At 39.4% G+C, this 23,043-nt stretch overlaps 1 protein-coding gene across 6 annotated transcripts in view; it reads left to right on the top strand.

Moving 5' to 3' along the window:
- The window catches only part of THSD7B (thrombospondin type 1 domain containing 7B), a 1,641,422-nt gene that overhangs the window by 1,331,787 nt on the left and 286,592 nt on the right, over positions 1 to 23,043 (top strand). For all 6 annotated transcript variants that reach the window (XR_014079260.1, XM_081579094.1, XM_081579097.1 and 3 more), the window contains one exon: positions 17,568 to 17,762. Coding sequence is in view for 5 of the 6 variants with exons in the window: in XM_081579094.1 (XP_081435220.1) it covers positions 17,568 to 17,762 (195 nt within the window). In the remaining variant the exon portion in view is untranslated. The remainder of the gene's footprint in view (positions 1 to 17,567; positions 17,763 to 23,043) is intronic.

The raw sequence follows: 23,043 nt of genomic DNA, 5'->3' as shown, positions 1-23,043 counted from the left end.
AAATCTGCCACTTTTTTATGCTGTTGTTTTTTTGTTGAGAAAGGTAAGAAATAAATAGGTAGAATATTAGACTATCAAAATATAGAATTATGCTCCATTGTATTTCATTGGCATAAGGAGGCAAATTGGAAAGACTTTGTATGTATTTATGATACATAATCCAGTATATTATGTATTTGATTTAATATACTATTATATATATATTGTGAGAGTATTTTAAAGATGTTAGACTTAATCTGTTTTAATCATTCCCTGATTCATCTTTTTCTTTAGCAAATGTACATATGTGCACAATTTGAAGGGTCAAATAGTTCTACAATAAGATTAAAAAAATATTCTGTGACATTTGCCTTCATTTGCCTCACCCCAAGGTCAACTACTTTCATTTATTTTAGCTAATTATGTTGGTTTTTTGAAACATATATCCAAAAACTGTCTTTGGCTTATGGATTTTCCTTTATTCAGATTTAAGCATTAACCACTGCCTTCTCACTGCGAATTATAAGGATGTTTTTCTTTTGTCTCACCCTATCCTAATTAGATAGGCAACCTTCCTATTACCCCATCTAGTAATTATGTAATTTTATTAAATCAATATATTCAGTTTATATTAGTTTGAGTTTATCAATGTTTTTGAAAGCCTTGAATTGTGTAAGTAAACTATGATAATCATTCTTTTAATGTAACATTTTATTATCCCTGAAGTTATTCTTTTTCTAGATTTTTTTTTCTTTATTTTGTTATTTGTCTTCTCTTGGCTGAAAAAAAACCCCCAGACTCTGCTGATTCAGTAAATGTTTCCTCAAGATGATCAGATCCATCACTTTCATATTTCAGAAAGAGCTCTCATGGCATTTCTGACTTATTCAATCTCAGCTCAATTATTATATTTATATCTGTCATCCTGGGACCTCTCTCCTCATCCACTTTTCTTCTCATTCTCTCCTCTGCTCTTGTTTGATTTACTCTTTTCTTTTAGTGAAATTCACCCTTCTGTAGTTTCCTGAGAAAGGAGTTAAAGTTTTCATAACCAGGAATGTTTGAAAATACCTTCATTCTGTTTCACACTTGAATGATAATTAAATGAGGTATAGAAGTTCGAGCTGGAAAAACTTTTCCTTCAGAATTTTGTATATGTTTTCCTTCTGGATGTCATTAGGGGCAAGACATTAGAAGCTTTTGAGATCTTTGTCTACATTGTTCTAAAATTTCACTAAGATTTACCTTCTTAGGGATCTATATTAATTGAGTTTACTAAGCATTCAGAATTTCTTTCAATTTAGAAATATATATTCTTGACATTTTCATGAACTATTTTTATTTTAATGATGTGCTTGCCTAATTTCTTTTATTCTCTAGCTCTGGAACTCCTAAAAGCCAAATGTTAGACCCTTTGGATATATTTTCTAAATTTTTTTCTCTAATTTCCATCTATTTTTTTATTCTACTTGAAAGACTTCCTCAACTTAATCTTATCCTCTAGTGAGTTTCTGTTTTAGTTTCTACTACTTTGTTTAAAGGCTTCCCTGATTGTTCAATTGGTAAAGAATTCACGTGCAATGCAGGAGACCCCAGTTTGATTCCTGGGTTGGGAAGATCCACTGGAGAAGGGATAGGCTACCCACTCCAGTATTCTTGGGCTTCCCTAGTGTCTCAGCCAGTAAAGAACCTGCCTGCCATGTGGGAGACCTGCATTTGATCCCTGGGTTGGGAAGATCCCCCTGGGCTACCCTCTCTAGTATTCTGGCCTGGAGAATTCCATGGACTGTATAGTCTATGGGGGAATATAGTCCATGGGGATCACAAAGAGTTGGACATGACTGAGCGGCTTTTACTTTCACCTTTCTCTTTGTTTAAACTTCTGAAAGGTCTTTATTTGCTCAATATTCTGTTTTCAGAGTGTCCACTTCCAGTGACATGGTTGAAATATATATATGAAAAAATGGTTTTAGTGATAGCCTTTTATTTTCTGTTTTCTCCCCATCAAGGTTTTTTCAAATTTATTTTTTAATTGGAATATAATTTCTTTAAAATGCTGTATTAGTTTCTGCTGTACAGCTATGTGAATCAGCAATATGTATACATATATTCCCTCCCTCTTGGACCTCCCTTGCACCGCCCCCCTTCCCACCCCTCTGGGTCATCACAAGGCACTTGAGCTGAGCTCCCTCTGCTACACAGCAGCTTCCTACTAACTATTTGTTTTACACATGGTAGTGTATATATGTCAATGCTACTCTCTCAAGTCATCCCAAGCTCTCCTTCCCCAACTGTGTGCACAAGTCCATTCTTTAAGTCTGCATCTCTATTACTGCCCTGCAAATAGGTTCACGAGTACCATTTTTCTAGATTCCATATACATGCGTTAACATATGATATTTGTTTTTCTCTTTCTGACTTATTTCACTCTGTATGACAGACTCCTGGCTCATCCACAACACTACAGTAAATGACCCAATTTCATTCCTTTTTATGGCTGAGCAATATTCTATTGTATATATGTACCACATCTTCTTTATTGATTCCTCTGTCAGTAGACATCTAGGTTGTTCTGTGTCCTGGCTATTGTAAATAGTGTTGCAATGAATATTGAGGTACATGCTTCTTTTTGAATTCCCCTTATAAGATTTCAACATGTCCCAAATTATTTTTATTCTATAGTTTGAATTGGTTACTCTTTTTATGTCAGACATTTTCCTCAGATACCTGATCATTCTTGTTTTTCTGCTTTTCTTTAGAATTAGCAAGATTGAGTTATATGAAGTTGGCTGCCCATGCTAGCTTAAGAGTAGAATATCTACCTGGGCTGTTCAGTTGAAAACTTCTCATGTCAACAGTTAGGTCTTTCCTCTTGAACTTTGTATTTCCCAGAACAGACTTCCAAATTGGCTGCCTGGAGGAGGAAGACTTAGTTTTCAGTCTCTGGACTGAGTTAGGGAAGCTGGTAAGAGATTTCAGTATGACCGTGATCAAGTAAACTTCTCAACTAGGTGTTTGGCTTCTGGTTCAGTGAGCCTATAACATACTCATTTTAAAATCCAGTCTTTTGCAAAAAAGTTAGGTAGAAGGGAATCAGTATCCTTGCTGTGTGGTCTGACAGTGAGTTGGGGAGATGACTGCTTTGTAAACACTCAAGGTGATTTCTTATTTTTTTTAAAAACACCTATTTCCCCCCATTCAGCCATACTTCTAGAGATTCTATGATATAAGTCAGATTTGGCTTTTGCTGTTTCTACTTTAAAATTTAATATTTTGTTCAGTCTGTTTAATCCTTTAACTCTGCTCCCCTGATACACAATTTCCAGAATCATGACACCATTTTGTCCTTTCTCATTTTCTCAGTGTGTTAAGTTTTAATGATATTTAAGGTAGTGCTAGTGGTAAAGAACCTACCTGCCAGTGCAAGAGACATAAGAGAAGTGGGTTCTATCCCTGGGTTGGGAAGATCCCCTGGAGAAGGGCATGACAACCCCACTCCAGTATTGTTGCCTGGAAAATCCCTATGGACAGAGGAGCTTGGTGAGTTATAGTCCATGGAGTCGCAAAGAGACAGATATAACCGAAGTGACTGAGCATGCACACAAGCAAAAAGCACAAGTTTCAAGCATGTAAGTTTCCTCTCTGCCATTTTTACCTGGAAGTCTAATTTTTTATGTTATCTAAAATGATTTCCAAAGATAAGCATGGATTTTTTTTACTAAAATTAGAATATTTTAGTATTGTATGTTAGCATGCTATGTGTACTCAGGATGTCACTAAGTGAAAGAGAAACAATTATGCATGAATATTTGTTTTGTTACCAAGTGTCTGTGCTAATCTTACGAGTTTTCAATAGAACCATGAATTGTAACGTACCCACCAGAGTACTTTGTACATGCATGTACTCATAATCAAAGACTATTCAAGTTCAAAGAGACCCAGCACATACTGGTCCATCTCCTTCATTTTTGCATATAAATACACTGGAGTTTCAAGGAGCCTAGCACAGTGGGTCCTGCAGCTACTATAGGAAAAGCCAGAGCCAGGCTCATCCTCTTGACTGGCCATGTGGCCTCCTCAGATTGTCCTGGTCACTGGCATGACCTCTGGTGGAAAAGCAAGTTTCACTTGGATGCCGTGAGGACTTGAAGCAAATATGTAAAATAATGTAACTTTTAGGAGAAGATCTGGTTACTGGGTCCAGTTAGCTTTGGGTCTGAAGCATGCAGTACATGTCAGTACTTCCTCAAGTAGTATGTGAATTGAATAGTTAGTCATATTAAGATTCATTATTTCTCAGTACTTAAAGGTAAAAATAGATCAATTTCCTGACTTTACTCATAACTGGTAAAATGCTAGAAGACAGTTTTAATCTTAATTCAGCTAATTTTAGCTGTTAAAAACTTATACATAAGATATTGGAGACATTTGATTTTGAGATATATATCATTTTAAACAACCTGAGTTTCACATAAGCACAACATTGACTGTTTACATTGAAAAATGCACCTTTGAGGTTAAAGGTCATTATTCTGGATTGAAAGTCTTCCCATGGCAGGCTTCACTATTGCATTACAATATATTCATTTCCTTCACATTTCTTGCATACAATTTTCAGGATTCCATCCACATGTTACGTGAAGTGAATTGTTCTTCATTAAAAAGTCTTGTGAGAGAAAAGAAATTGCATGACCAATGAATATATACAGTGCATATGATCTTCTGAAGTCACCATTATTAAGACTTATAATGGGGTTTTATTAAGTTTGAGATTCTCGAACTGAATTAAAGTGTAAATTCAGTGTAAGTGTAAAGTTGTATTTATTATGAAGAATGTAGCAAATGCATGGTCTCCAGAGGCCCAAAGAGGAAATGGGAATGAATAAACATAATTTCAGCAGCATTTTGGCAGAGTGTATGGAGGAGGAGACAAGAAAATGAAAACAAATGTTTTCTTGACATGACATCAGCTTTGCACATAACCGACAATTTATTATAATGCTGGTGATTATGGTTCTGTGTAAAGCATGAGTACCCATAGTGCTCTACAAAGAGGAAATAATTTGTAGAAAAAGGAGAGTTCCTTAGAGATGTTTTAGTAGACAGAGCCACAAGAAAATGTAGTATGCTTTAATAAGGGGGGAAGATAAATATGGATATGGGGCTGATTTATTGTTTCTCTGTAGCAATGCAATAATTAATATCCTAGGTCTTTGAAGCTGTTTTTCAATAGAGAACACCAAATTATTTCAAAATTTGCATTTCACATCTCATTGGTTACTTAGTTACTGTTACTGGAATGATTATATGACATGACATTTAGCTGTCTGATGAATGATACAGCACTCATTATCAAGATAGCTTATTTCATGGCAGATATAGTTACAATTTTTGTTTCACAAAGGCTTTGAAGAATCTTACCTCTTAAGCTCCTAAGTAAGTACTTTTTAAAAAAAAAAAAAATCTATAATTACCTGCTGCAGCGATTTGGCCCAAGTCTTCCCTGTGGCTTTCTGTGAAGTGCAGTAGGTAACTGAAGCACCATCCATCTGTCAAACTCAAAGCAACTGTTAAAAAAGTACCCAGCCCATTTTTTTCTTCTGATTTGGAAGTTGGTTACACAACAGCTGTTAGCAGAGATACAGATGAATCTTATGTAAATACTGTCATATTCCTTTAAAACTGGAATAAATCACTTTCTACATGCAGTCTGTGAATTAGCATATTTATTCTTTCACACCTGCCAAATATACATTTCTCTTGCTCATGTACATAAAATAGGGACCAGAGAAGCATAAAGCTTCTAGCATATTGCATACTTACAGACAATATTCTGTAGAATGAAGTGTGTTTGAATTTTCCCTAACATATATGAAAGAAATGTCAAAAACTTCTATACTTGACCTTGACTTGAGGATTTCATTTGACACGAGAAAGAATTTAGATGTGGGAGATATTTCTGAAGAAATCTGATCTGATGTATTTTTAGTGGCTGTGAGAAAAATGACTTGGAAATACTAGAAAGCATCTCATCATTAGTTTACACCTCTAATGAGCCCACGATACAGAAAGAAGGAAAGAAAAAACACATTTTTAAGGGGAGCTAGGTGATTTCTTACCTGAAAGATTTTTATAACATGGTAAGAGATTAACTCTTAACTACCATGCAATGATTGTGCATACTGAATATATTTAAATGCAGGTCGTTCATAGATAGCTGTATATTTAGTGAGTTTTTTTCACCCCACTTTCTGGAATTTGAGTATTCTGTATAGATTGTTATTATTCTGTATAGATTATTATCTCTCATAGGGCAGAGATTCTATATTCTACTAAACTGTTATGTTATGTCCTCAAAATAGAGTTCTGCAGAATTCTAACTTAATAAATATAGCACCACAGAAAGTCTAGGCAAATGTATTTTTCCCTTAATGGAGGAAAATATTTTAAAAAATAATTTTAAAAATCTTAATGTTCTTACTAATTGTCTGTGAAAGCTAATATAAGTGGTTTGGGGCATAACTGTAGGGAGAAAAATTTCTTTGCTTACTGGTAAATAGTTAATTCCCAGGATTTCTGGACATGTAGCATCTAATTGGAAGTTTTGTGGCATGATTTCTGAGCTCTTTCTTCTAAAATTTTATTTGATTCAGAAAGTAATTCAGAATACTTACATATGGTTTTCCTAGTAGCTACATTGAGAGAAAATTTACTCTTTAAAGTGTATAATTTAGTAGTTTTTTTGAAAGTGTGTTTATAGTTATGCAACCATCACCACACTCTAATTCTAGGACATTTTCATCACCCCCCGCCCCCCCAAAAAACACTCTACCATAAGCAGTCATTCCCCACTGAATGAAAGAAAGTCAACTGAGATGCATGAAGCTACTCTAAGGTATTATAAAACCAGGGAGGGAGCCACTGATGTACAAAAAGCTTGGTTGCAATGATGACTCCTTCATATTCACTGTCATGATTTAATTTACAGTTATGGCTGCAAATGTGATGAATTGATGCATTTTTAAATGGTGGTCTTCAATTTCAGGTTTTAATGTTTCCCTGTAGGAGGAAGGACTCAGAGAGGCAGTTTAAATTGAAGGAAAGGCTAAGAACTTTATAGCTGACTTTTCATAGCCTGGTCTGGTCACTCTGAGTATATATTTCTGGGGTCTCATTTAGGGGAGAGGTGGTTGGAGATTAAGAGACTTGTCTTGCACCGTCTTCAACAAGCAAGCTACACTCTGTACTTAAATATTTTATTTTGAGTGGTTTCACTGTGGTTAATGGAGATCATTGGGGGTGTAAAGCTTGTGCAGACATCATTGTCAGGCGACATTCTGTCCTAGCAAAGGACAATGTAATGCTTTTTTCCCTTAGATTTAAGATTCCTGATGATTACTCCCTCTTTCTTTGAGTTTTTGAAGGTGCCTGCCATACTTGTCTGGAGCCTCTGGTTTCCTGTTCATTTCGTAGTCAACTGGGTCCTCCTGTGTTTCTCACTCCCCACGGCCCACAGCTTATCTGGCCCAGTTTGCTTCCAACAATGGCTGGATATCTTGACCACAGTCCTAGCATTCCCTTCTAGAATCTGCCACACCAGACCAGCAGTGAGAGCTTAAGATCCTCTGCCCTTCCTTGTGACTCACCTGTTTTTGGTATCCTTTTGGTTTGTTTGTTTTTCTTTTTGATATAATTTTTTGTATCAAAATTATATCAAAATTTGTAATTTTATTTTGTCCACATCTTTCCTGAAATATTTAATTCTAGCCAGTATTTTTCAGTTAGGGGACAAATCCTTTGAAGTAAAGAGCTCTGCCTGTATATGCTTCCTTGGTTAGCTGTGGATAGAGAGAGCTTTGGGGCTTAAAAATCCCCTGGAATAAAATCAATGGGCATTTTTAACTGTTCCTTTCCTGATCTTGCATTAGAACCTAAATAAAGTGCTTCAAGGGACTAAGGGACTAAGTCTACATTATTAGCTTACTAAGCATTTCTTATTTATTCGAAATTTGTTTTTTTTTTTTTCCTGAGAGGGCACCAATAATTGGGGAATATGTTTCCAACATGCAAAATGAGTTATATCTTTCCATAAGCAAGCCTATAATTGGGCTCCTGCAGCCACACAGCTTCTCATATGGTACTTATGAGTCAATTAAAGCACCCTAACAAGCAATTACGGGTTTATTGTTTAATTTAATTTCCACAACTCATGCTGTTCCACTCAAAAGTTGCATATATGTCATTCAGCATGTAATAATAAGCACACATTTTATTCAAATATAGTTTTTGAAGAATGGGATCTCCAAATACCATGCTTTCACCCACTGTGCTCTGCACAGGAAGAGAAAAAATACTAGGAGAAAATGAAAACACTTGGAATATGGCAAGAACTGGCTTTTCACTCCAAATTGACTCATTTGGATAATAGCAAGTGAAAATGTCTTTTTTGCTACCTACAGTTGTCACAGAAACGGAGTTGCTGTGACATCTATTGAGAGAATTAGGGTACGTGGGATGGTTGGTAGTTTGAGCTTTGGTGGTTGACGTCTGAAGGGGAAGGGCCTTGGTTTGGTCCTTGAGTGAAGTTGTCTTGGTCAGTCCTGAGTTACCCCAGTCTCTGCCCTGGGAAATGCCATGGTGGGGGCCTTCTTCCCTGTTGCCAGTGGTGCTACCAGGGCTCCTGGCCATGCCCCATACCAGTGCTGGCCACTTGCATGAAGGATTAGAGAAGAGACCAGAGTAAATAGGCACAGACAAGCTGGAAAGACAATTGCACACAGCATGTGGGAGCTCATATTGATATCCATCCCATCCCTGGCCAGCTTGTATCTCTTGAGCTTGGATGGTGGGAGTGGCTCAAGTCTCTCCTCTGTCATGGTGGACAGTTCAGAGCAGGAGCAATGAGGCATGCTTCCTGTGAATGAGAGCTTAGACTTAGCCTTCTTTTCCAGGACTCGCATGCTCATTCACTAAGTCTTGTCTGACTCTTTGAGACCTCATGAACTGTAGCCCACCAGGCTCCTCTGTCCATGGGGATTCTCCAGGCAAAAATATTGGAATGGGGTGCCATTTCCTTCTCCACAGGATCTTCCTGACCCAGGGATCTGAACCCACATCTCCTGAGTCTCCTGCATTGGCAGGCAGATTCTTTACGACTGAGCCACCAGGGAAGCCACTTTTCCAGGACTTAGAACTTCCTATTCCTTCTAACTGTTCTCACTCCTTCTCAACTTTAATATTTCTCTACAGAGACTGTTCCTTCATTCATGAAGCCAACAATCCAAGGGTTACAATTGGATGGGGGAAAAGAGGCTTTGCATTTCCCATGGCTCATACTGCCCCATTCCTGGTATTTGCCACTGAAATGCACTTTTGTTTAATATACATGTATGCAGTCTTCCTTATGCTTTGTCTTGAATAAGAAATAAATCTGTCTGTTTCCCCTAAGGGTACCCAACAGAGGGTGGGGAGAGTAATTCTAAAGGTGCCTGAGTGGCTGAGGGAAGTCAGGCTGGGTGATTGAAAAACCAGAGAATTAAGGACGAGGGAAGGCGTGGTAAACCTGATTGTGTCAACTCTGTTTTTTCTGCTTATTTTTGGAAGTAGATGAGGTAGGCTTGGTTCTTATTCCAGTGGATGAGCTAAGAAGAAATACGTTTGCCCTATATTATAGGCTGGCTAAAAGCTCCCCAAAATGCACAAGTTTGCCCTATATTATAGGCTGGCTAAAAGCTCCCCAAAATGCACAAGCCCTAATCCCAGAAACCTGTGAATATCTTATTTCCATGGCGAAGAGGACCTTGCAGATGTGATTAATTAAGTTAAGGCTTGTGAGGGGAGACTATGCTGGATCACCCAGGTGGATCCAATGCAACAACAGACCTTCTAAGTAAGAGGGAGGCAGGACGCCCTGTGATGACGCAAAGAGAAAGTGACCTGCTCACATGCTCGTGCCACACTCTTGGCTTTGAAGGCTGAGGAAGGGGCTAGGAGTGAAGGATGCAGGCAGCCGCTGGAACTGGAAAGGGCATGGTGCCTGATTCTCCATAGAACCTTCAGAAGGAATGGTCCTGCTGACATTTGGACTTCAGCCCAAGGAAACTGATTTCGGACTTCTGACTCCTAGAACTGTAAGAGAAAATATTTCTGTTCTTGCAAGCTGCTAAGTTTTTGGTAATTTGTTACAGTGACAACAAAAAACAGTAATACCCTGGAAACAGTAACATTAAAAAGCCTCTCATGAGTCTTTCCTGAAGTTAAAGGACCAATAGTTGAGCTGTTCAGTAGAGCAGGGGTCCCCAAACCCCAAGCCGAACACTGGCATCTCCTGTCAGAGCAGCGGTGGAAATAGACTAGAAATAAAGTGCACAATAAATATAATGCGCTTGAATCATCCCCAAGCCATCTACCCCTTTCCCCTCATCCCCCAGTATGTGGAAAGATTGTCTTCCATGAAACTGATTCCTGGTGCCAAAAAGGTTGGGGACCACTGCAGTAGAGCATCTAAGTCCTTCAGCACCTGACACCCAAGGCAACATGCCTAGTGACCCCTGCCTCCTACCTTGTGGTGGGGCTTCAAAAAACCCTTCTATTTTACGTGTATTTGTGTGTGTGTGTGTGTGCGTATATGCACACACTCACTCAGTCATGTCCAACTCTTTGTGATCCCACGGACTGTAGCTCACAAAGCTCCTCTGTCCTTGGGATTATCCAGGCAAGAATACTGGAGTGGGTTGCCATTTCCTTCTCCAAGGGATCTTCCTGACCCAGAGATCGAACCCGTGTCTCCGTGTCTCTTGTATCTCCTTCATTGGTAGGTGGGTTCTTTACCATCATGCCACCTGAGAAGTTCTCTACTGTATTAAGGGGAAGGAGCACATTAATTTGTAATAAACATCCATACACCAGCCAGTCACAGGCTCTACTCTCCAGATCTCGGCACCTAGTGGTAAAGCACATGTGTGGCGGGCTTATTTTTTAAATACCTTGAAATTTGCATCCTTAATCCAATCAAATTTCTCTCTCTGTATCCTGTCTGTCATTATGGCTTCATGGAAAGGGACAAGATAAATGTCATCTCAGATAGGAGATGGATGTGTCTATTAATCAGAAAAAATGCAAAGCCCTTCTCTCTTTGCCTGGGTTGGTGATTAGTAGTAAAACAAAAGCTGGGGTGGGGAAGCCAAACAGAAGTAACTTGTGTCATGGTTTTCCCTGACTCAGGACTGATGTAAGAGGTGGAGAGTTTGGCTAAGGAACCAGCAAAAAGCTGAAGGATTTCTGCTCCGTATCTTGTTCAGAACTCCGGGAAGAGATGCCCTACAGGGATGCCACTCCAGGAGGAGGGCCTCATTGCCTCCCCAGAAGCTCCTTGAGTTTCCTGTGTTACAGAGTCTGCAGAAATGCCCCCAGGCCTGGGGAAGGGTGTGATAGCTGCTGGTGCTGGCAGGCTTCACAGGAGAACATACTCTGACTCTCTCAGAGCACTGATCACGGGGCCCCAGCAGGAAGTTCCACGCCAGGAGGTACCAGGTGGGCTGAGCCCTCATCAGCTTAGAGGACAACAGCCCTCTGATGAGGATCAGGCTGAGAGGAGAGCGTTCTTGTGATTTGCACCCTGAAAGGAGACTTTCCTGGTGGGTGAGCAGCCACCCGGTGGACAAGGTCCCCTCTCACTGTAGACACTGGCAGTGACCCAGGGCACTTCTGAAGGACCTTCATACAGATCTGAGACCCCTGATAGTTATTGGGCATCCAGATTCCTTCCTGGAGGGGAGAGGGTGAAGTGGCTGGAAGAGAAACTTCACATTTACCTGAAAATAATTATTTTAAATAGGAAGGAGGCTAATTAAAATGGCCAAATCTGAGATAGCTTTAATTGGCAATTGCACCTTTCCTGATTACCTACAAGGAAGGGTGCTCTTAAAAAAGATTGCATCAGTGTATGATGAAATAATTAGAGTGGAGTGCAGTTCTGCCCTTAGTCTCAGTAAGAGCTGACCTCCATGCCTTAGAGCAGAGTTGCCAACCTTCTGGCACCAGGGACACTTTTTTCGTGGACAAAGTAGAGAGTATGGTTTAGGGAGAATTTGAGCACATTACATTTATTGTGCACTTTATTTCTATTATTATTTACATCAGCTCCACCTCATCAAGCATTAGAATCTGGAGGGTGGAGACCCCTGCCTTAGAGGACCCTTCTCTGGCCCCCTTCCAGCCTGTTCCTTCTCAGAAGCACGGATGCCATGATTCTGCATACACTCCCTATCTAAACTCTGCCTAGTTGTCAGAATCTTGGAATCCTCTGCCTTATGAGCCCTGAACCAGCTTCAAGAACTTACAGGAGCCTCTTCTCTGGTCTGACCTTTGATCAGCAATTGCACTGCCTCCATGTACACCCTAAATCTGATGAGTGTACAAGGTGGCCGATTTGTAAATTGAGCTTCTGAGTATTGACTGTAGTGCCCACTCACAAACGTAAGATGTTCTTTCTGGAGGTGGAATCCAGCTGGGAGTGAGTAGAGAGGAGGACTGGCCAGAGACTCAGGCCTGGGCCTATAGTTCCTGAGCTGCCATATTCCAGCCTGAAACTCCAAATCATCCCAGAATTTATACTGGAACTTCATGTTTCAAGTCATGAAAACATGTATTTTAATTAGAACTGATCTGTTACAGGCTTGTAAATTTCAATGATAACATCTAACTCTTTAGACTTAGCATCTGTGACCTCTCTTGTATTCCAGTACTGGTCCCCACATGTGTAAGGGGCAACCTGGCATTGCATCATTAAATTAGTGTTCTTGTTACACAGACATGGAACAGGTAGTCACAAATGTTATGAGCCTTATCAAAGAAGAGGTACAGGATCTTAGAATGCGTATAGCAAGGGCAGGAAGCCAGCACATCTGCTTATTCCTCTGCTCAGATATAAGTTGTGCCAGGCCCCTGGTCAGATTCATGTCTTCACTGTGGGCATTCTTCAAGCCTCCCCTCCATCCAGGAAGGCTCCTGGCTGCCCAGTGCCTGAGGCCGCAGAGTCCTGCTCTTGCAAGACCCTGAGTGGAATGAGCTTTTATTTCCATGTTTCTTTCACCTGTGTATCCCAGGCCTCTGTTGCAGGGTCTGCCCTGTAGAATACATTGTTCGAATATTGTGTGAGCTGAGCAGTAGCCGCCCCCTCCTTTTTGATGTATGTGTATTGAACTCTACCTGAACTGAAGCGGTTCACAGTTTTCAGAACAGCAAGCTAATAGAGATCATCTATTTTTCTAGCATGTCACCCTCATTTCCTGGAAATCATTACCTCTTGAATCAAGTTTTTCCTACCTTTTCTTGTCGACTGTTAGAGTTGGACTCTAGTTAGGAACAACTTTGGGAAAGTAATGTGTCCTTGGTGAAGGTGATGAACACGAGTAGATCTGAAGTAGTGGATTCCATCACTTATTTAGTCATTCCAGGTAGAATATTATCATTTCTTATCATAAGGCCAGCAACCCCTGCCCTCTTCATATCATAATTGAATAGAAGACAAACTTATCATGGCATGTCTCACTATCAGAGTTTAGAGGTGATGGGGGCAGAAAGTCTAGTCATTTAGTGGTAGTTAATAATCTGCTGATTTCAGTCATCATTAAAGCCTAAGAAGGCTGCCTAACCATCTCACATTGACAGCCGGTGTCCTCCAAAAATTAACTAGGAATCATGCTGAGAATACATACAGATCCTTGCTTTATTTCTTTTGCTAAATTCTCAGACAATTTTACATTTCCTGCCAGGCCATTCCTTTTCATGCTGATAGAATTGAAAAGAATCAGGTAACATGGGAAAGCAATTAGTAACTCTTTCCCCCTCTTTGGTGATTTTTTTTTTTTCTCCCAAGGCTCAGGCTATGTCGTGATTAAGAGAAAGATAAAGCTGAACTCAATTCTGTGTGTTATGCTCATTGCTGCTAAGTCGCTTCAGTCGTGTCCGACTCTGTGCGACCCCATAGACGGCAGCCCACCAGGCTCTGCCATCCCTGGGATTCTCCAGGCAAGAACACTGGAGTGGGTTGCCATTTCCTTCTCCAATGCATGAAAGGGAAAAGTGAAAGGGAAGTCGCTCAGTCGTGTCCGACTCTTCGCGACCCCATGGACTGCAGCCTACCAGGCTCCTCCGTCCATGAGATTTTTCAGGCAGGGGTGCTGGAGTGGGGTGCCATTGCCTTCTCCAGTATGCTCATTGCTAGACACTATGAATAGGAAAATCACACACATTTGGAGGGTTCCAGGTCATCTGACCACACCCACTTACCAGGTGACTGTTCTCATCTGAGAACTTCTGTCTCAGTAACTTAGCTCACCCACCTGCTTCTCCATCATTCCTTTAATGAGAATACCCAGCTGTTTCAGGCAGCCAGCCTGAGAGCTTTCTGTCCAAAGCTTAAGACAGCTAAATCTCAAGCAACACACAATAAGATTGTTCTAAAGCTATTTGAGCTAATTTGACCTGGGAGTACAATTTTCCTCCAGTAAAGAGAGCCATATTTCAAGTTTAATTAATAAAATATAATTAAGCATTGATTTGCTGTTCCTCTTAAAAGATTCATTTCAGGTAGAAATATATGACAGGGATGATCAATAGTAAATACCTCTTCTTTGCCTGATGAAAAAACCTTTCCCACTAGTAAAGTACAGTGCTTTAAATACTTAAAAACACCAAAAGATACATCATTTCTCTAGATTGTGACCTTCAAGTGATGTGCTATGATCCAAAAGCTCCAGAACTCAGAGTTGACTAAACAGCAGATGTCTGACAGGTCCAGTCTCTGCTTATTTCTTTCCCATCTGCACCTTACACATCATTTCCATCCAAGACTGAAGTACCTGTTTTTCTCTCGTGTACCAGGATTTCCCATTGGTTATTGCTATTAGGGAAACTGCATTAATGTGCTGCTATTATCTATGTATGTGCCTGCCACTGCCACCACAGTAGTGTCCTTGAAAGCTAGATTTATATGTACATGTATATTTCCTTACACAAAAAATGCTTTTATAATTATTCATAATTCCTTATATTTTGTAACCAAGTGAGTGGATGGATGGATGAATAAATGACTCAATTTCAGTAACTTCTATTAGGGGAAAAGGTGTAAGTAATAAAGGCCCAAAATTTGCTAAGTATATCTACTTACCACCTCTGACTTAGTTCTCAAAAAAATTCTGACTTAAGGAGTTTATACACACTTAATATTGCCCACAGAACTATATGTGTGTGTGTGTGTGCTCAGTCGTGTCCAACTCTTTGCGACCCCCTGGGCTATAGCCTGCCAGGCTCCTCTGTCCTTGGGATTTCCCAGGCAAGAATACTGAAGTTGGTTGCCATTTTCTTCTGCGGAGGAGCTTCCCCACCCAGGAATCATACCCATGTCTCCTGCATTGGCAGGTAAATTATTTACCACTGAACCACCAGGGAAACCAATATAGTTGAATATAGACATTCATAAATCCGTTTGTACTCTAATTTAGACAGCTTGCAGAACTTAAAAATATCATTGAATGTTTATTGTATAGTTTCAAATTTTAAACTTAAATTATAGAAATTATTTTAAAATGTTTTATCATTGGAACAACTGTTACTTTGTATATTTGTAGAGGTTTAGTTTTCAAATAGCAAATTTTTTCAAAGTGTTTAAAATTCATCTTTGTTATTCATTACATTGTCATCTTGGAAAAAAAATGAGCATGGTAAAAATCCCCTAACTTGACTCCAAATTAGTTATCTAAGCATGAAATTCAAGTAAACATTTGCTTGTACCCTACTTGAGAAAAGATCTTGCACTGTATTCATCATTAATGGCTATAATATTCCCAACAAAGAAAATGCAGGTGATGTTGGCTTGATGTGCAGTGGATTTTGTTCCTAGGATATGGACAGAAACAAGAACAAAAACTATTCATAATGAATGAATAGCCCCACCTGCTTCAGAGCAGATGTACTAACTGGGACGTATTGTGTGTGCAGCCATTGTTATTTTAGCTAATTCCTTGGTCCTAAAGCATTAGATACATTTGGCTTTCACCATTTCATAAATAATAAATAAATGGATGGATAACTGGATAGACAATATTCAGATTGACTAGTTTTTTGTTGTGCTCCAGATAAAGAAATTCAGAATATAAGAGAAATGGGCAACTGAAGGTCCTTACATATACTTACCCTGTGCTAGGAAAGTTTATAAAAACAGTTCTTAACAACAGTGTTCCTAAGTTGTGGTCTCTTTATTCCTTTTAATTTGGTAGATTTTAAAGAGCTGTAATAAAAGTGATCCTAAACAATTTGTTCTTAGGATGCTAAACTCAGCAAATACCCATTAACACATACCATTTCCAAAGACATTATGCCAAAGGCAGGTGATCATTTAACAGGCTGGATCAGAACCACCTGGGACATTTAAAGACAAAAATATTTCCAGACTTCTTTCCCAGAGATGCTGTTTGAGTAGATCTGAAGTTATGCCACCAAATCTCTATATTCTCAAAGACATCCATAGTTAGAAATCAGTTGAGAAGTATAGTTGTCAACCAGGGGGGACAGGTCAATGTGTAAAGTCATTTTTGGTTTTCAGAACCAGGAGGGTACGTGTGCTATTGGCATCTAATTGGCTGAGGCCAAGAATGCTGCTAAGTATCTTACTATGTGTAAGACAAACTTGTGTACCCACAAAATGAAATTATCTAATCTAAAATGTCACTGATGCCAAGTTTGAGACATGCTGGTCTACAAAGTAAAGATATATCCTTTGAGTCCCTAGTTAGGGTGAATCAAAGAGGCACAAAATATCATGTATTCATAATTGAATAAAATGGCATTAGTCCAAAGACTCAAATAAAAATTAAGCAAAATCAAAAAAATGTTTTACCTTGAAATAAGTTCATGGTATGACTGCAGACAATTCCAGTTGAAAAAGTATGTGAGAAGCATTGAAGTGTTATCTGCAATTGGTAGGATATCTGTAACGGGGATTATCTGGAGACATTATGCCTGTACTTGAAAAAAATGATTAAAAAATTTAACTGATCCTGAAATGTTAGTAAGGGAAAAAAAATGGTTTACTTGTAGAAAGGGAAATTTACTTTTAAATACTGACTGATAAACATAGGACCACTTAAACATAAGTGCCATTTAAACAAGTTAACAAAAATCAAATCTGTGAAAAATGCAAATGATTTTTTTCATGGTTTGGTCCTTTTTCATCTTTGTATTGTTCTGTTGTAGATTCTGTTTTCTAGTTTTATACCATCTCTAGAGATCAAATGCTCACAAGCTGGACATACAGAAAATTACTGAACATTATTTTGATTGCTGTCAGTGCAGGGTTTGGATTAATAATGAAACCAATTAAATTATCAAATACCTCCACTGGCAACAATAAGCATTTAATTTCCAGAGAGAAATAAGATTAGCTATGTTGAACACCTTTTGCAATCACAGTGATAACCAAATTTTTCAAACATTGGGGAATTCTGCTATTTCATCCAAGAATCAGCAGCAGCTTGATTTAATTAAAATAGCAACAAAAAATCCATGTCTGTGTTTTTTTTTTTTAGCTGTCTCATGCATCTCTGATAATAACCAATCAGCAGAAACGACGGAATGCCTCAAGAAGATAAATGGCATGCCTCCCCTCGTGCAAGAATGTATAGTCCCATGTCGTGATGAATGCACCTTCACTGCTTGGTCCAAGTTTACACCCTGCTCCACAAATTGTGAAACAACTCGAAGTAGAAGGCGACAGCTCACAGGTAGGTTGTGCATTTTATTCTTCAGCTTCAAGCAGGTGATGCTGTACCGAACCTGTTGAGGAGAATGTCCATTCCAGAAGGATGGGGAATTATATCATCTCTCCCTCTCCCCCAACCCTCCCTGCCATTATGTATCTCCTAGGCATATGATTGACACAAAATATGTACTCCATTAATACTTGTGAAATAAATGAAAGATATGAACCATTCCAAAGCTATGAAATTCCTCTCTATATAGCTTTATAATTTTTGTAGTGATAAATGGCAGTATATCGACCAACTTCCTTGGAATAGTTAATGGCAGAGTTTCTGGTATTTTTCATGCTAGGATCTCAGCAAGCTTGAAAAAAGTACCTGATTTGTTAAAAGCATCAAAGACAGACCTCACCTATATCATTGTCTTTTTCCATTATCTTATTGTTGTGTTCAGTTGCTTAACTGTGTCCTACTCTTTGCGACCCCATGGACTGCAGCATGCCAGTTTTTCCTGTCCTTTACTATTTCCCAGAGTTTGGTCAAACACATGTCCATTGAGTTAGTGATGCCATCCAACCATCTCATCCTCTGTTGTCCCCTTCTCCCACTGCCTTCAATCTTTCCCAGTGTCAGGGTCTTTACCATTACCTTATAAGTAACTTGATATTTTAAAACTTTAGTAGTGGAAGGCAAAAATTGATTATATACATAGATTCTGCTTTTGTGCATGTGTGTTTCAGTCATGTACAACTCTTTGTGACCCTATGGAATGTAGCCCACCAGGCTCCTCTTTCCAAGGAATTCTCCTGGCAATAATATGGGAGTGAGTTGCCATTCCCTTCTCCAGGGGATCTTCCTGACTCAGAGATCGAACCCACATTTCCTGTGTCTCCTGCATTGGCAGGCAGATTCTTTACCACTAGCACCGCCTGGTAGACAAGAGACTATTGGATCCCACCAAAAAAAATACCCCATATCCAAGGGCAAAGGAGAAGCCCCAGAAAAATAGTAGGAGGGGTGAAATCACATTTAGAATCAAACCCCATACCCACCAGAGAAGCTTGGAGGGGTCAAACAAACCTTGTGTGCACCAGGACCCAGAGACACCACAGAGACTGAGCCAGAACTGTTTGAGTGTCTCTTGTGGAGGTACGAGTCAACAGTGGCCTGCCGCAGGGGCAGGAGCTCTGAGTAGCAGACTTGAGTGTGGCATAAGCCCTCTTGGAAGAGGTCACCATTAACCCCACCATAGAGTTGCCAGAATTTTCACAAAACTGGGGAAACAGACTCTTGGAGGGCACAAAAAATACCTTGTGTCATTACCTCCACCATAGTTTGGCCTCAGGTCAAACAACAGGGAGGGAACACAGCCCTGCCCATCAACAGAAAATTGGATTAAAGATTTACTGAGCATTGCCCTGCCCATTAGAAAAAGATCCAGTTTCCCCCTCAGTCAGTCTCTCCCATCAGGAAGCTTCCATAAGCCTCTTATCCTTATCCATCAGAAGGCAGAGAGAATGAAAACCAAAATCACAGATAACTAACCATACCGATCACGTAGACCACAACCTTGTCTAACTCAATGAAACCATGAGCTGTACCATGAAGGGCCACCCAAGACAGATGGGTCATGGTGGAGAGGTCTGACAAAATGTGGTTCGCTGGAGAAGGGAATGGCAAACCACTTCAGTATTCTTGCCTTGAGAACCCCGTGAACAGTATAAAAAGGCAAAAAGATAGGACACTGAAAGATGAACTCTCCAGGTCTATAGGTTCCCACTATGCTACTGGAGATCAGTGGAGAAATAACTCCAGAAAGAATGAAGGGACGGAGCTGAAGCAAAAACAACACCCAGTTGTGGATGTGACTGATGGAAGGAAAGTCCAATGGAGGTAAAGAGCAATATTGAATAGGAACCTGTAATGTCAGGTCCATGAATCAAAGCAAATTGGAAGTGGTCAGACAGGAGGTGGCAAGAGTGAACATTGACATTTTAGGAATCAGTGAACTAAAATGGACTAGAAAGGGTGAATTTAACTCAGATGACCATTATATATACCACTGTGGGCAAGAATCCCTTAGAAGAAATGGAGTAGCCATCATAGTCAACAAGAGTCCAAAATGGAATACTTGGATGCAATCTCAAAAACGACAGAATGATCTCTGTTCATTTCCAAGGCAAACCATTCAATATCACAGTAATCCAAGCCTATGCCCTGACCAGTAATGCTGAAGAAGCTGAAGTTGAATGGTTCTATGAAGACCTACAAGACCTTCTAGAACTAACACCCAAAAAAGATGTCCTTTCTTTATGGGGACTGGAATGCAAAAGTAGGAAGTCAAGAGATACCTGAAGTAACAGGCAAATTTGCCCTTGGAGTACAAAAGGAAGCAGGGCAAAGGCTAATAGAGTTTTGCTAAGGGAACGCACTGGTCAGAGCAAGCACCCTCATGCATTAACACAAGAGAAGACTCTACACATGGACATCATAGATGGTCAATAATGAAATCAGATTGATTATATTCTTTGCAGCCAAAGATGGAGAAGCTCTATACAAGTCAGCAAAAAACAAGACCAGGAGCTGACTGTAGCTCAGATCACGAACTCTTTATTGTCAAATTCAGACTTAAATTGAAAAAAGTAGGGAAAGTCACCAGACCATTCAGGTATGACCTAAATCAAATCCCTTATGATTATAGAGTGGAAGTGACAAATAGATTCAAGGGACTATATCTGATAGACAGTGCCTAAAGAACTATGGATGGAGGTTTGTAACGTTGTACAGGAGACGGTGATCAAAACCATCCCCAAGAAAAAGAAATATGAAAAGGCAAAATAGACGTCTGAGGAGGTCTTAACAAATAGCTGTGAAAAGAAGAGAAGCTAAAGGCAAAGGAGAAAAGGAAAGATATACCCATTTGAATACAGAGTTCCAAAGAATAGCAAGGGGAGATAAGAAAGCCTTCCTCAGCTATCAATGCAAAGAAATAGAGCAAAATAATAGAATGGGAAAGACCAGGGATCTCTTCAAGAAAATTAGAGATACCAAGGGAACATTTCATACAAAGATGGGCACAATATAGGACAGAAATGATATAGACCTAACAGCAGCAGAAGATATTAAGAAGAGGTGGAAGAATACACAGAAGAACTATACAAAAAAGATCTTCATGACCCAGATAACCATGATGCTGTGATCACTCACCTAGAGCCAGATATCCTGGAATGCGAAGTCAAGTGGACCTTAGGAAACATCATTATGAACAAAGCTAGTGGAGGTGATGGAGTTCCAGTTGAGCTATTTCAAATCCTAAAAGATGATGCTGTGAAAGTGCTGCACTCAATATGCCAGCAAATGTGGAAAACTCAACAGTGGCCACAGACTGGAAAAATCAGTGTTCATTCCAATCCCAAAGAAAGGGAAGGCTAGAGAATGTTCAAACTACCACACAATTGTACTCATCTGATACACTAGCAAAGTAATGCTCAAAATTCTCCACAGTACATGAACCATGAATTTCTAGACATGCAAGCTGGATTTAGAAAATGCAGAGGAACCAGAGACCAAATTACCAACATCCACTGGATCATCAAAAAAAAAACAAGAAAGTTCCAGAAAAAACATCTTTTGCTGAATGACTATGCCAAAGCCCTTGACTGTGTGGATCACAACAAAATGTGGAAAATTCTTCAAGAGATGGGAATACCAGACCATCTGACCTGCCTCCTGAAAAATTGGTATGAAGATCAAGAAGTAACATTTAGAACTGGGCGTGGAAAAACAGACTGGTTTCAAATTGGGAAAGGAATGTGTCAAAGCTGCATATTGTCACCCTGCTTATTTAACTTATATGCAGAGTACATCATGAGAAATGCCAGGTTGGATGAAGCACAAGCGTGAATCAAGATTGCTGGGAGAAATATCAATAACCTCAGATATGCAGATGACACCACCCTTATGGCAGAAAGTGAAGAAGAACTAAAGAGCCTCTTGATGAAAGTGGAAGAGGTGAGTGAAAACGTTGCCTTTAAACTCAACATTCAGAAAACTAAGATCATGGCATCCAGTCCAATCATTTCATGGCAAATAGATGGGGAAACAATGGAAATGGTGACATTCTTTATTTTCTTGGGCTCCAAAATCACTGCAGATGGTGACTGCAGCCATGAAATTAAAAGACGCTTGCTACTTGTGAAAGAAAAGCTATGACCAACCTAGACAGCGTATTATAAAGCAGAGACATTACTTTGCCAACAAAGGTCCGTCTAGTCAAGGCTGTGGTTTTTCCAGTAGTCACGTATGGATGTGAGAGCTGCACTATAAAGAAAGCTGAGCACTGAAGAATTGATACTTTTGAACTGTGGTGTTGGAGAAGACTCTTGAGAGTCCCTTGGAGTGCATGGAGATCCAACTAGTCTATCCTAAAGAAATCAGTCCTGAATATTCATTTGAAGGACTGATGTTGAAGCTGAAACTCCAATATTTTGGCTACCTGATGTGAAGAAATGACTCACTAGAAAAGACCCTGATGCTGGGAAATATTGAAGGCAGGAGGAGAAGGGGATGACAGAGGATGAGATGGTTAGATGGCATCACTGACTTGATGTTTGACTAAGTTTGAGTAAGCTCCAAGAGTTGGTGATGGACAAGGAAGCCTGGCAAGCTGCAGTCCATGGGGTCAGAAAGAGTTGGACACGACTGAGTAAACTGAACCAAGTACCACCTGGGAAGCTCACATATACATACATACATAGATTGTGCTTTTGTGGTATATGCTTATTATTGGTTCAATTTACTTCTTTGAAATTTAATGGAAACTAAAGTCATAAGTAGTTTAATCAAGATCTTAGAACAGTTTTTGCTATAATATACAAATAATTGACATTGTAATATATCTAACTTCTTATCTAGATAAATATTCCAGAACTTCTCTTCATTGTAGGTTTTTTCGTATAGGCAAAAAAAGCTTAATTTCTGATAGAACCAAGAAAAATACCAGAATAATAATTAGGTTAATAATATTGGTATTGACATTGAAGAATTAAGCAGAGATGACTATTTGTTCTCATGAGCAACTCAAGTGCTTATTCTCTTGGTTTCAAGACTCCCCTTTGTTTGGATGCATTAGATACATGATTATTTTAGATTTAACTTACTCTAATGGATTGATAAAATCCATGAGAGTCCTTAACAGGATTTCTGCATGCAGATCAGGAACCTATTTGTAAGTAAGGTGAAACATGCAGTCACAAAGAGAAACATTAAATTGCATGTTATACTTTGATATTTTGTCTATTAAAAG

The sequence above is a fragment of the Giraffa tippelskirchi genome, chromosome 3, assembly GCF_054371585.1.
Source record: "Giraffa tippelskirchi isolate mGirTip1 chromosome 3, T2T-mGirTip1v1.2.pri, whole genome shotgun sequence".
In the NCBI taxonomy this organism is placed as follows: Eukaryota; Metazoa; Chordata; class Mammalia; order Artiodactyla; family Giraffidae; genus Giraffa; species Giraffa tippelskirchi.
The sequence above is the reverse complement of the archived record's forward strand: the minus strand, read 5'-3'. Positions and strand labels throughout refer to the sequence as shown.